This window comes from Talpa occidentalis, unplaced genomic scaffold (assembly GCF_014898055.3).
Source record: "Talpa occidentalis isolate TD23 unplaced genomic scaffold, MPIMG_talOcc4v2.1 talOcc4.15, whole genome shotgun sequence".
In the NCBI taxonomy this organism is placed as follows: domain Eukaryota; kingdom Metazoa; phylum Chordata; class Mammalia; order Eulipotyphla; family Talpidae; genus Talpa; species Talpa occidentalis.
In genome coordinates, this window is record NW_023601543.1 from 10416022 (window position 1) to 10430808 (window position 14787).

General features: G+C 45.3%; 1 protein-coding gene across 1 annotated transcript; it reads left to right on the forward strand.

Annotated features, from left to right (window-relative positions):
• Positions 1-11373: 11373 nt before the first annotated feature.
• On the forward strand, positions 11374-12227 carry LOC119246512 (mitochondrial fission factor-like). The gene is given in 2 exon segments (XM_037512882.2): positions 11374-11700; positions 11702-12227. Coding segments are annotated over 2 exon segments (714 nt in total). The 5' UTR covers positions 11374-11449; the 3' UTR covers positions 12165-12227.
• The last annotated feature ends 2560 nt before the right edge of the window (positions 12228-14787 follow it).

The window sequence follows — 14787 nt, forward strand, 5'->3', positions numbered from 1 at the left end:
TTACATGGTGGAATAGAAAAGAGTGGGTGTGGGACAGAACCAGGCCTAGATGACCCCGCACTGCTGAGAGGGCCAAGGCCAGCTTCCTATGAAGCTGACTGGGAAGTAGGTGGGGACAGCCCCTGCTGTATCTCCATATTGTTTATTTTTGCTTTTCCCAAAATAAGCAATTTCAAACTTTACTTTCCATGTGGAAACACTCCCCTGTCCCCTGCCCCCAAAACGTGGGTGTATAGAAGAATAAGACTTTGTGGGTGGTAATCAGTGACCTGAAGTTGGGGGTTTAACTCACAGCAGTATTCCTCTCACCTGTCTCCTTGCTCTGTCTTTACTGGTTGCTCATTCAACCAGTAATGTCTGCAGAACATTCTAGAAACATTTAGAACTCATCAACAATAATATATAGCACTTAGCCTGTGTTAAGTTGTGTTGGAATAATTTTCTGTATAATAGTACATTTAATCTTACAGTAACTTCATAAGGTTGTTATCTTGTTTTTAACCCCATTTTACAAATTAGGAAACTGAGGCCCAACAAGGTGAACTAACTTGCCCTGCTAGACAATGGCATGGTAGGTTCTAAATCTAGGCAGCCCACAACATCCTGCTTATTCCTTAGCCATTCTGCCATCCCTGTTTCTCCCACTGTCTTTGTGACAATGCATTATTGCTGGCTGCTCGGGCATGTCTGCTTCAACCCTGCTTCTGGCGCTCACTTCATGTATTATTTATCTCCTCCTCATCTACTTCTAGAAAAGATAGGAGGTGATGACTTAGCCTCTGAGGACTCAACCCACCTAGAAGAATAGTTCACCAAATGTCTACCAGCTGGCTTATAATTATTTGTTATCCACCCACACATTTCCCCCAAGTGTTTTTCATACCCACTTCTTCCTCAGAGAATCAGAGCTGCGAACTTCCGAAGCCCAAATGGGTACCATAGTATTATCTGGAAACTATGAGTTGAATGGGCACCATGCCCAGAGATGGCCCTGGCAGACACTCTACTTTTCAAAGATGACTGACTTCATTTTCAGAAACTCCAAGCCAAAGCAAAATTTTGCTGGGATGAGAGCCCAGAGTTGTGTCATTACATAGTGAGAAATCCTGCCCTGGACTCGTAGGGAAAGCAATTGTAATGATGAATTAGTTGGGTTAGCTGGTCGAAGCAGTGTGCTTAGAGAGTCATGTGTTTGCTACTAGGGAGAAGGTCGGGGGTGATTTGTGTTTTGCTCTTAGGAACACATGCTGAGAGGGAGACTGTGAAAGCCCAAAACCAAAGATCCATGTACATTTCCAGAAGAATAGGTCAAAGTAAAACCAAGAAGTAGAGAGGCACATCCTAACCAGCAGTTGTAGCAAGATGGGATGAAATAGTCTCAAGGAGCTAAATGCCAAGCTTGCATTTACTTACCGTCATCTATAGGTCAACTTCAAGATGTCTCCTATAAAGGAAAAAGCAATAACATTACAAGCTTGAATTCGATGTCCCCTTCCTCACAGAGATCTGCCACTGCTTCTTCACACAGATGGACCGCCCTGCCCATGGAAAGTTTCCACTCTCTTCTTGTTCAGACTTTTCTTCGTAAACTCCCTCTTAGAATGTACTGATTTCAGCATAATAACCCACAGAAAGGACAAGAGAAAATAAGCTTCCATTTAAGAAAAGGGGATTTGCCTAATTACCCGATGCTCGAGGCTCACCCCCCACATCCCGTCCACTCCTTATTTTGGTGTCACTTCAACTCTTGAATCATCCATTTCCAGCTTATTACTTGGCACGTGGCAATCCATCACTTCAAGATGGCAGCATCTGTTTTTTATTCATTGGAGAGTTTGTTTTTCCTGACCAAATCCTTTGGGACGTCTCACAAATCTAAGTCAGGTTCAAAACAGTCAAAGAAGTTGCTTTCAAGTTTCAGTTAGCAAGTGCTTCACGTTCCCATCTGGGAAGCAGTTGTGCCTGGTTTGCAGCAGCCGCAGTTCTCCAGGTGTGGGGCAGTTATTTCAGTGAATAAGTTTTTGGGTTTGTTTTTTTTAATTGTTATAGGCAGGCATTTCTTTTTCTTGTTTATCTTTTTTTTTTCTTTTTGCCCCCACGCCCTCAGATCGAGTCCCCATAGAGTTTCCTTCCCCAAGGCACCCGTGCGCCATCACTACAGTCCCCAGTACTTCTCCCTCCCTCCCTCCTAGGCGCTCTGAAGTCCTGAGAAGAGTCTAGAAAGGCTGCGCCAACCAAAGGGTGGCACTACCTAAAGATATTAGTTTTCAATACGGAAGAACTTCCCCCTTCAGTGAACTTCAGGGGAGAGCTCCTCCTCTGAGCACACCAGGAAGTCAAATGAAGGAGGAAAATGGCTGCCACATATTGAGCACTTGCTGTGTTCAAGGGATTTTTCATAGCTTTTCTCTTTTTATTGTGACAGTGCCTCTGTGAGGTAGAGATGTTACAATCATTCTCATTTTACAGGGACCTGAGGATCAGAGGGATTTAAAAACTTGCTCAAGCTCCACTCAGGTTAAAAGTGGTACGGCTGGGGTGCAATGCAGTTAGTGAGGGGGCGTGAGGGCCGCTGTCCGGTACTGTCTCCCAGAGGCCTCCCATGCCTGAAAGGGAGACTGCAACTCTTCTGTGTCATTTAAGATATCTCCTCTAAAGGATGCACTACTTGCATTTCCTTGATCCTGAGATATCTCTGGGTATCTTAAGAGACACCAATAGTATAGAAATAGCAAGTTGAATGACAGAGTGGTGATTAGGGTCACAACTCGGTTCCCCTCTGCCACTTGATAGTGTGCATGTGTGGATCCCACAGAGCTTACTGACTTTTTTTTTAAGATTTATTTATTTATTTATACAAGCACTGGGTACAGTCAGAAGCGCGGGGGGGTGAGAGAATTCACCAGAGCCAGAGCGGGGAGCAGAGCAAGCAGAAGGACCGAAGTACACTGCTGAGGGGAGCAGCGGGCGGCAGGAGAGGTCTGCGCGCCATGTGGGACCCTCCTCCGGTGGCCGGGGAGCAGCCGGGGATCGAACCGGCGCTGTAGAGGCTGCGGGCAGCTTCGCAACCCAGCGCTCAACCGCTGCGCCACCGGGGAGGCCCTACTGACTTTTTTTTTCTTGCATCAGTTTCAACTGTCAAGGTGGGGGTAATAGCTGTACCTCGTGATTGGGTTATAAGTGAGTTAATACTGATGAAGCACTTAGAATAGCGCCAGGCGCTCACTCCGTGGGACGTAAGTTTTTGCCGTCGTCGTCATCATCGTCGTTGTCATCATGATCATTTTAGTCAGACATTCCGATTTTAGTAACAATGAAATATGAAAAATGCACTTTTTAAAAGCGAGTACATGTCTTGTGCTAAAAAGTCAATTTTCAGGTGAAGCGTATTGCAAGGGCACCGTGATGGCTGCTGATATGTAAAAAAGGAAAATGGATCTGGGTTTTTGACTGTTAAAAAAAAGTGAGGAAATAGATATTGATCTGAGTCCGTGATGGCTGAGCCAGCTTGCGTGGCTTGTCGCATTAGCTGTGTGACCTGAGCATCAGCCACAGCCACGTCTGACACCCCAGGAATTACTTTTCTCCTAAAATCCTGAGGAAGGGGGTGAAACCCCCTCACATTCATTTCTGAGACCTTCGTGGGGCAGATACTTCTCTGCCCTGACATTGCTCGCACCACGTTCGGCGGCTCCTTTTGGCAGCCCACTGCCCACAGCTGTGCTGCTCACCTCGAGGGGCTCCTGGAAAAAGACTCATGCTGGGGTGCTGCTGCCTGGGCCTCGGCCCCAAGCCCTGTGTGTGCAGCTGGTCCTCCTCCTCCTCCTCGCAGTCCTCCCAAACTCCATCAGCTGAGTTTTGCGGACGTATCAGACTTCAGCGGAGAGTGGAGAGAATTACAGTCAAGACTAACTAGGGGGAATCACAACGAGGGCAAGAGATGCCAAACTATACATTAAGTTGGGCTTTTTGCCTGTGGGTTGTACAACAGAAGAGCAGGAAAGTATTAGCCCCGCACAGGTGTCCTTGCTGAACGTATCCTGGATCCTTGCTTTGCTCCCCCCTACTGGTGACTATGGTCTTCCCTTGGAAATGATGCCTCCATTTTCCAGGGAATTATGACCTTCCTTCAGGGAAATCCTGCCCTACAACAGCAAACGTTGAGCAATTACTGTATACCAGGCTCTGCTCTAAGCACCTTGTCAGTATCAGCTACTGCATTTCATCAATGCGGAAATGTACACATTTACATTTCTGAAACCAGAGCATCTTAAAGTCAATGGTATGTAGAGTTTAAGGGGTAGCTTGATTTTCTTTTTCAGTGGCACATCAAGCAGCGACCATTCTTACAATGGTGAAGTCTTAGACTCAATGAGATATGGTGGTTTAGTCCTCACAGCAGCTTCATCACACGGGAACTCTTTGTAACAATATTGTACAGAAGCTCTCATTGAGGCTCAGAGGAGGTACAGAGTGGGTGACTTCAAGGTTGCCCGAGGGCATGCAGCACCTCAGTGGTAGATATGGACCCAGGCAGACCAAATCAAGAGGCTGAGGACACATCCACATCCTCCTGGGTCAACTCATCGTCCATGGGATCCATTCATCATGAAGGGAGATCCAGCCAATTCATACATGAGGAAGATAAACACTTTCCAAAGGCTCACAAAACCTGGCCAGGCCAGCCGTTCCAAGTTAAATTGTCATGCAAAGAAGCGGCTCTATTTTCTTTCTCCTGCTCTCAGAGAGTGCCCTGGGACGGGTGGTGCTCCAGAGGTACAAAGAATAAACCTATCATCACAGAAGACAGATCCTAAGAGCTGGCAGAAGCCATGAACTGGAGCGGTTTCTCAAATTTGGAGGGAAACAGCTGTAGAATATCAAATCAGCCACGAGTTCGGGAGCAGTCTATTCCAAAATTTGCCAACTGCGGGCAGATGTGCAGTTTGTGTTCTTCCTTTTGCTGAACAGACCTTTGCAGAACAGGATTTTCTATCTGCAGGCAAGAAAAAGCAAGTTAAAGAATAAACTCTGTACTACACGTGACATAGGGTTTCATGGAGAATTTAAAAAAAGCATCTCACGGTTCTCATTCTTATATATGACCCATGTCATACTTTATGTAAAAATGTATTTCACTTTATCTTGTTGGATGCTGTACTTTTGAATGTCAACAAAAATGATTTAACTTCTCTTTTTAGAAATTCTCTAATAAGAATTTTGAAAATAAAATAAAAATTCTCTGATAGACAAAATCAGTCCATGAATTGTGTGGTTTTTTTTTTTTTAAAGATTTATTTATTTATTTATACAAGCACTGGGTACAGTCAGAAGCACGGGAGGGTGAGAGAATTCACCAGGGCCAGAGCGGGGAACAGAATAGGCAGAAGGACCGAGGCACACTGCTGAGGGGAGCAGTGGGCGAGGAAGGAGAGGTCTGTCGCTCCATGTGGGACCCTCGCTGGCGGCCGGGGATCGAACCGGTGCTGCAGAGGCTGCGGGCAGCTTTGCAGCCCAGCGCTCAGCCACTGCGCCACCAGGGGAGGCCCCATGAATTGTGTTTTGAACTTTTCTTTTAGCACCAGCTAAACTGTATGAAGCCCATTTTGCTCACTGCCAATGGCAGGAGCTATCATGAGGCCACATTGGTGTCCTTGCAATAGGTTATAGTTTGCAAAGTATTTAGTGACTAAATACATTTGAAAACTTCTAACAGACACTGAATTTTTATTTATTTATTTATTTATTTATTTATTTATTTATTGCGGTAACATTGATTTGCAATGTTGTTTGGGTTTTAGAAGTACAGGGTCTCCCCCCTCAGGTGGTGTTACCATATTGAACACAGCACCAAGACACCCACAGTCCACCAGTATCGTCCATTCCGCTCCTCCCCTACCTTGCTCCTCCCCACTCCCGCCCCCTCTGGTTGACTCAGTTTTTGAGTCAGCTTTCTAGAGTTAGTTTTTGAGTTTGACATTATCTGACCCTTTGTTTGGTTTCTCTAAATTCCACATATGAATGAGTCCATTCATAGTTTGTCTTTCTCCTTGTGTGTTATTTTGCTTAGCATCATCCCCTCTAGCTCCATCCATGTTGACAAAAATGCAAGAGTTTAATCTGTTTTGATAGCTGAGTAGTAATCCATTATGTATCTGTACCATATCTTCCCGAACTTTTAAGTTGAGAACTGAGGAATACAAATGAGCTTCTCTGAAGGGAAGAGTGATAAAAACTGACACATGCTTAGTTCTTTTCTCCATGACAATCCCCATCTGCAAAGGCCTTTTCCTGGTAATTCTTTCATGCTCCTAGGTTTGGAAACATAGCACCACTCCACTTACCTTTAATGATACTTTGAGATAAAAACCTGAAGTTCTACAAATGCAGCTGTGACATGGAAAATCACCTGTTGGTCAGTCAAACAAGTAGAGCCCCTGTCCACTTTCAAAATAAGTTCTGCTCTCCCGGCCTCGGCCTGTGTCACACCTAAATGTAACGGGATCCATAAGCAAAAGTGTTTACAACTCCTAGGCAAAGTCTAACAGCATCCTCCAAGCATATAGCCCCTTTTGCTCTCATTCTTAAAACTGGGGGGTGAGGGGCTGGGAGGGGTTGTGTGCTCTGGGATGGAATTTCACCACCATACTCTACTGTCTTGCTAAGGTGTGTCTCTGTACATCTCATTACTCATCTCATAAGGAGACAAAGTTCATGGGCACTTAGACTGTCTAATATTTTTCCTTCATTTGAACATTTTCTCACTAATCTGAGGAAGTCTTTCAGCTGTTCTGCCACTTTGAGTTTTTTGAGAGATGTCAGTGTCAGTGTAGCTACAGATATGTGCAGCCATCACCACAGTTAATATGAGAACAATTTCATGCCTCAAAAAGAAACTCCATACCCTTGAACTATCACCCTCTCTCCCCGAGACCCCTCCCTCCCTCAGCCTGATGTTATTGCTTGTCTTCATTCTGTCTCTATAGGTGTCTCTATTTTGGACATCCATATGAATGGAATCATGAAGTATGTGGTCTTTTGTGACTGACTTCTTTCTCAGCATAATGCTTTCAAGGTTGCTCCGAGCCACAGCATGTCCTTTGTATGACTGAATAATATCCATTGTCTGAATATACCACATTTTATTTCAGTGAAAGGACTTAAGTAGAGGCAGTGGGAATCAGTGAGTTGGAACTAGGCCAGGTATCAATAAGCCTCTGTCTGGCCTCCCTGACAGTGCTGGGACATTCTGAGAACACAGAACACGTGCACGTCATATGGGATTAGCAAGTCCTTGTAGGCAGATGCAGCTCTTTGGTCTAGGTTTTCACTGGACCACAGTTTCCAGCCCTTTATTGGACATGCTAATAATTTGTCACAGGGAATCTGCCCTACACATCACTCTAGTGACCCCAATGTCCATGGGACCCTGCCTTTCCCAGTCATGTCTGATTGCAGCAAGGTTGGTGGGCATTTGGCCAATTGTGGTGGCTTAGTGGCCAGACTTAAAGAAGATAATCTTGAACAATCAGATTCATCCCTTGGAAATATGGTATCAGGAAGCTGAGCTGCTGAACCACCATCCAAGATGGGTATAAAGGCTACAAAGAAGACTTGGAGCTGTGTCAAATATGAGGGATGATACATGAGCAAAAGTTAGGAGGAAACCAGTCAATTGGAAGGAGAGAAAGGAGTGGCTGTGCAGAAGAGCAGAGACACCCAAAGAGAGATCTTGGGCCTCTAGGGGGAAAACCAGGTCCAACTGTGGTGGCTGTCCCAGGACGGCTTGGTTTCCTTACAATAAACTGTACCCCACCCTTGCGGGGCCTTGTTGTTGGACCAGCATGAAAGAATGTCTGTTCCTTGCACCCAAAGAAGCCCAGACTGAAATACAAGCAAAATGGGTACAGTGTCAGGAGCTGGGAAGGGAGAGGAGTGTTGGGGCAGCAGAAGTTCAGAAGGATGATGGCCATCGGCTGGGCAGTATTGGGGTGATCTGGCAGCATGGGTGGGGCAAAAGAAGGGATGCTTGGTAACAAAGTGAAATATAGAAAGGCAGAGGCACCTAATGAGCTTCTAATCTAGAGCTAAATGTCTATGTACAAACATGTGTGTGTTCCCATGTGTGCATATCTGCATGTGGCAAGTGTGGGGGCCCCAATAGCAAAGGTGAGCTATGCATGTGGATCCTGGAAGCCGAGCAACACAAGGGGTAGTCATGCTCAGCAGGCAGCAGGAGCACTGCCTGGCCCTTCCTTCTCCAGCCTGAGCCTGGGCAGCAGCATCTCTCATCACTGTTGGTTAATGTTGGCAAAGACAGAGACATTGAATGCTAAAAAAAAAAAACCTCTAAGGAGAGCAGCTGGTACAAAAATGCTTGGGGAGATGGGGAAGAGAAGAGTGTCAGATAAAAATATCTTTCTAGATTTTTCTTCTTCAAATATGCATCTATAGAGATGTACACACCGTTTAGTTCTGAACCCCTGAAGGCTCCAAAACACGAATTTCAAACTTTTCAGCTAATGCCTGGGAGAATCTTGGTCCATGGAAGCAGAGGTGACATTGGTAAGTTTGGATATAGCAGAAGTCCTCTAAAATCTCTGCTGGGCAGCTGCAAGGGGTAGGGGGAGCACGTCTTGCCATTCTTTAAAATTATTCTTTTAAAAGATGAAATGTTTTCCTTTCCCCTCTTCCATAAGTCCATTATGGAAAAAATTCAAAACAGGCATAAAAACACAAAGAAGATTTAAAAAAAATTTCTGCGTCAGCCCCACAGCCAGATGTAACTGGTCACTTCGTGCTGCATGTTAATTGCAGCCTCTCCCCCTATATTCATACCACTCTTCCTGGCCACATGCCTGTGGGCACTGATGCACACCAGCCTGGCAGAGAGTAGCAGAAGTTGAATCAACCCTGCCACCTGCTGCCCGATCTGATTTCCTAAGCAAATTTTTGGCTCTTTAAAACTCTTTTGCTTTTCAAATCATTACTGGCTATTTCTCCATAAAGTAAAAAGTGAAACTCCCCTTTCATAATCCCACACCTCACATTAGCCAGTGCCTTACACATCTCTGTGCTTACATATGCATATATGGCTCATCCACTCATTCAATCAATCAATCAAAAAAATGTTTCTTGGGCTTCCCTGGTGGCACAAGGAGTTAAGCACCACACTGTGAAGCAATCCGCAGCCTCTACAGCACGAGTTCGATCCCCAGCCGGCCAGGGAGCAACCCACATGGTGCAGCAGACCTCACCTGTCGCGCCCACTGCTCCCCTCAGCAGTGTATTTCAGTAGATCCGCCTGTTCTGCTCCCCACTCTGTCTCTGGTGAATCCTCTCACCCCTCCACCCCTGCATCTCTGGCCTGTACCCCAGCTCTTCTATGCATAAATAAATAAATGTTTAAAAAATGTTTCTTTAAGGCCTCCTATGTGCCCTAAATAGATAGAAATTGGGACTGGACCTGTGGAAAAATAAAATCTCTTCCTTTTTGGAGCTTACAGTTTAGTGCAGGGAGACAGGAAGTAAATAAATTAAAAATGAATCCATAATATGCTAAGTGATGACATGGAGAAAATAAGACTGGGTCCGGAGAGCTGATGAATGGCCAGCAGGGAGGAGAGGAGGGTGGTATTTATCTGAGAAGGAAGAACCCTCCAGGAAGGTGACTTTGGGGCAGGACCCTTAAGGAAATGAGGGAGTGATTCATACGGCTATCTGGGTCGAGGGCAAAGGTCAAAGGCAGAAACAGAGCTAAGAAACACCAAGGAGACTTGATGACTGAAACAGAGTAACCTGAAAGGGAGGGGAATGGAGAATAGGTCACAAAGATCACAGGGACAGGGTGGAGACAGGTGACCCCTAGACCTGAAGGGGTAAAGAAAGGCTTTACAAAGCCCGTTGAGAACTGGAATGAGGAAGAATCTGTGACAGCAGTCACTGGAGGAGGGAAGGGATAGGATCTAACTCAAAAGTGTTAGAAAACAGAAAACTAGGGACTGGGTACTCCACTGCTTTCAAGGGCAGAAAAGTGAGGAGGAGCCGGCTCTGGAGAATGAGACTGAAGAATGACAGGGAAACTAGCAAGGGGAGAATGTTGATTTGGAAACTAAGAGGGGCAAAGTACATGGAGGAGGAGGGAGTGATCCACTATGTCAAAGGCTGCTGATGGGTCAAGGAAGAAATCAAGAGGGAAATAAAAGAAAAATCTTGAGACAAATGATTATGGAAACACAAGGCACCAAAACTTATGGGATGGAACAAAAACAGTTCTAAGAGGGAAGTATATAAGGATAAACACCTACATTAATAACAAAGGAAGATCTCAAAAAACTTTACACCTCTAGGAACAAGAAGAAGAAGAGAAGGAGGAGGAGGAGGGAAAGGAGGAGGAGAAATTAAGGCTAAAGTTAGCAGAAGGAGGCCTCCCCGGTGACGCAGCGGTTGAGCGCTGGGTTGCGAAGCTGCCCGCAGCCCCTGTAGTGCCGGTTCGATCCCCGGCTGCTCCCGGCCACCGGAGGAGGGTCCCACATGGCGCGCAGACCTCTCCTGCCGCCCGCTGCTCCCCTCAGCAGTGTCCTTCGGTCCTTCTGCCTGCTCTGCTCCCCGCTCTGGCTCTGGTGAATTCTCTCACCCTCCCGCGCTTCTGACTGTACCCAGTGCTTGTATAAACAAAACAAACAAATAAATAAATAAATAAAAATAAAACATGCCTCTATAAAAAAAATATTTAAAGTTAGCAGAAGGAAAGAATAACAAAGATCAAAACGGAAATAAATGAAATAGAGACTAGAAAGACAACAGCAAAGATCAATGAAGCTAAAAGCTAACTTTTGGAAAAGATAAAAAGAATTTACAAACTCTTATCTAGACTAACAAAAAGAGAAAAGACAAATAAAATTATAAATGAAAAAGCCTTTGGCTGAACTAAGAAAAAAAGAGAATAGACTCAAATAAATAAAAATTAAAGAGAAGACATTACAACTGGTGATTACTATGTACAGTTATATGGCACAAAAAGAAATGAACAAATTCCTAGGCTCATACAACCTACCAAGACTGACTCATAAAGAAATAGAAGATCTGGACATGACCACTAACCCGCCTCTGCTACGGCTCCTGGAGGGGGCCAGCGCGGGCCGTTCTCGCGTCTCTCGGCCCGCTGCGGGCCGCTCCGGCCGGTGCTTTGCCCCGGCGCCTCCGTGCGCTCGGCCAACGGCCCCTGAGAGCGCTCACCCGAGGGCCCCGGAGCCGGCGGGCGGCGGCCCTCGCCGGGGACCCTCCAGCGGGCCCAGGGGGACAAAAGCGGCTCTAAATCCACCAAACACACATTGAAGCACGAAAGGATTTAATATGAAGCACAGAAGCAGATAGTGCCAAATTGCAAGCAGTACTTGGAACACATTTAGTGAGTGGGGCAGCTTTTCCTTCTCCCACTGCTGCTGAGATGGCAGAAATTAGTCGAATTCAATATGAAATGGAATACACTGAAGGTATTAGTCAGCGAATGAGGGTGCCGGAAAAACTAAAGGTTGCACCACCAAATGCTGACCTGGAACAAGGATTCCAAGAAGGAGTTCCAAATGCTAGTGTGATCATGCAGGTTCCAGAGAGGATTGTTGTTGCAGGAAATAATGAAGACATTCCATTTTCAAGACCAGCAGATCTTGACCTTATTCAGTCAACCCCCTTTAAGCCCTGGCACTAAAACACCACCTCGTGTACTTACACTGAGTGAAAGACCACTAGATTTTCTGGATTTAGAAAGACCTCCTCCAACCCCTCAAAATGAAGAAATCCGTGCAGTTGGCAGGCTAAAAAGAGAGCGCTCTATGAGTGAAAATGCTGTTCGCCAAAATGGACAGCTGTTCAGAACTGATTCCATACCTGTGTTGCGGGGTGGGTCTGCTGCCACCACTTCTAATCCTCATCATGACAACGTCAGGTATGGCATTTCAAACATAGATGCAACAGTTGAAACAACTTCAGATGACATGACTGTTGTAGATGCAGCTTCATTAAGACGACAGATAATCAAACTAAATAGACGTCTACAACTTCTAGAAGAGGAGAACAAAGAACGTGCTAAAAGAGAAATGGTCATGTATTCAATTACTGTAGCATTCTGGCTGCTTAATAGCTGGTTCTGGTTTCGTCGCTAGAGGTAACCTCAGCTCTCGAAAACATTGTCTCAACAGCTGGAAATATAAAGAATTTGCAAACTTAAAAAAAAAAAGAAAAAGAAATAGAAGATCTGAACAGACCAATTAGTCCTAAGGAGATTGAATAAATCATCAAAATCTCCTTCCTAAAAAATCTCCAGTACTAGATGTTTTTATAGTAAATTCTATCATTTCAAAAAGAATTAAAACCAGTCTCCCTCAAATTCCTCCAAAAAAATGGAAGAGGAGGGAATACTTCCAAACTCATTTTATGAAAACAACATGACCCTGGTAATAAAACCAGACAAGGACACGGCGAGAAAATTACAGGCAATAACCCTGATGAGTATATAAGCACCCCACAGAGATACTGTTGTGGGTTTGTCACAGGGCAGGAAAAGGGGCAGCCCAGACCCTGCAAACCTGCCTGCTCTAAATAGGCTCTGCCATCCGCCGCATCAACACAAAACATATGAGACTTTAATGGGAAGGAACTTTAATACAATTAGGAAACAATACAGGAAAGGCAAAGAATATAGTTTCTAAATCAAGCACCCAAAGTGACCCGTCCCCTCATGGGTAAAAGTCCACCCAAGCAGGATTAGCCCAGAGCAAGGCCCCAAAGCCTGCCACAAGTCTAAAGCATCTTCCCGTGAGGACCTACAGAAAAGGATCAGAAACATCCAGACAAGTCTGGAGGGAAAAGAGCAAAATCAAAAGCAAGACAAAAACCACCATTGTCATCCCCCCAGGGGTCTCTCACCCACATCTGTGTCACCCAGTCCACGACCAAAAGGCAAGTGCAGTTTCTTCACGTGTCTCTCAGTTCCATGTGCCTCGTCCAGGTCTCCTTCTGGCTCCATCCTGCTTCCTTCCTTCCTCAGTCTCCTCTGCAGTTTCTTCTCTCCCTGCTCAGCTCCACCCTCCTTTTGGGTGGGGCAGGGAACTTGGAACCTCCCCCTTTCCTGGGGACCACCCTGTTACAGGTTCAGTTCCAAACCACCTAAATAGTAGATATCACAATAAAGAGTCACATGAACATTTTGGTTTCCCAGGGGGTATTTACCTGAAGAATATGAAGATACTAATTCAAAAAGATATATGGGGCTTCCCTGGTGGCGCAAGGGTTAAGATGCAACCTATGGGGCAGTCCGCAGCCACTGCAGCATGAGTTCGATTCCCAGCCGGCTGGGGAGCAGCCCACATGCGCAGCAGACCTCTCCTGGCTTGCCCGCTGCTCCCCTCAGTGGTGTGCTTCAGTCAATCTGCCTGTTCTGTTCCCCACTCTGTCTCTGGGGAATCCTCTCACCCCCCCACACACCTCTGGCCTGTGCCTCACCTCTTGTATGCATAAATAGATAAATCTTTGGGGGGAAAAAGATATATGTACCCCCATGTTCATTACAGCAATATTTTCAATAAACAAGTTATGGAAACAACCTCTGTGCCCAAGAGTGGATGAATGGACACAGATGATATGGTATATATGCACAATAGGATACTACTCACCTATAAAAGAAAAAAAAAGATGAAATCTTGCCATGATACAACATGGATGAACTTAGAGGGTGTTATGCTCTGTGAAATAAGTCAGATGGAGATAAATACTATATGATTTCACCCATATGTGGAAGATGAGGAACAAGCAAAACAAAGAAGAAATAAACTCTTGGATTATGAAAACAAAGTGGCAGTTACCAGAGGGGAAGGAGGAAGGGAAATTGGCAAAGGGGAGTAATTGTATGGTGTTGGATGTAAAATAAACTTTTGATAGAGATCAGTAGGTAGTACATACAAATGTACTTCTATGTGTAACTATCATGCTATACATGGAAACCTATATAACGTTATAAATCAATGTTATGTCAATAAAAAAAAATTTAAGGAAATATAGATTCCCATTCCAGGTACATGAACCAGTTGTGTGACTTTAGATACATTATGTCCCTTCTCAGCATCCAAGATTTCATCCATTCATTGAGGAAGTTGAACCACCCTGGAACCTCTTTAAAATTCTCTTGTGGGCCTCCCCTGGTGGCACAGGCGGTTGAGCGCTGCGCTGTGGGGCTGTCCGCAGCCTCTGCAGCGCCAGTTCGATCCCGGCCAGCCATTGAGGGTCCCACATGGCGCAGCAGACCTCTCCTGTCTCACCCACTGCTCCCCTCAGCAGTGTATTTCAGCAGTCTGCCTGTTCTATTCCCCCTCTGTCTCTGGTGAGTCCTCTCACCCTCCCCTGTATCTGGCCTGTACCTGGGTTCTTGTATGGATAAATTAATAAATCTTTAAAAAAATTAAAAAATGATATTCTCTTGTGCTTTCATCTCCAGTGTTTTCACTGGAGGATGTTCATTTTCCCCAATGCAGGGTGTGTGCAGACATCTTGAGGGCAGAGAGCTTTGATTTGTTCATTGCTATTTCCATTGGGTCTAGAATAGCAGTGCCTGGCACATAGGAGGCAGACAATTGGTCACCACGAGTGAGTGTGCAAATGATCACAGACACAGTCAAGGCCAGATATGCAGCAACTAGTCCTGATAATTTGGGTACCATTTTGCTTTTCCTCCCCCAAGGCTGTTGAGACCAAGGTGAAGGTTTCTAGATTGACTGTCAGTGACAACTACCA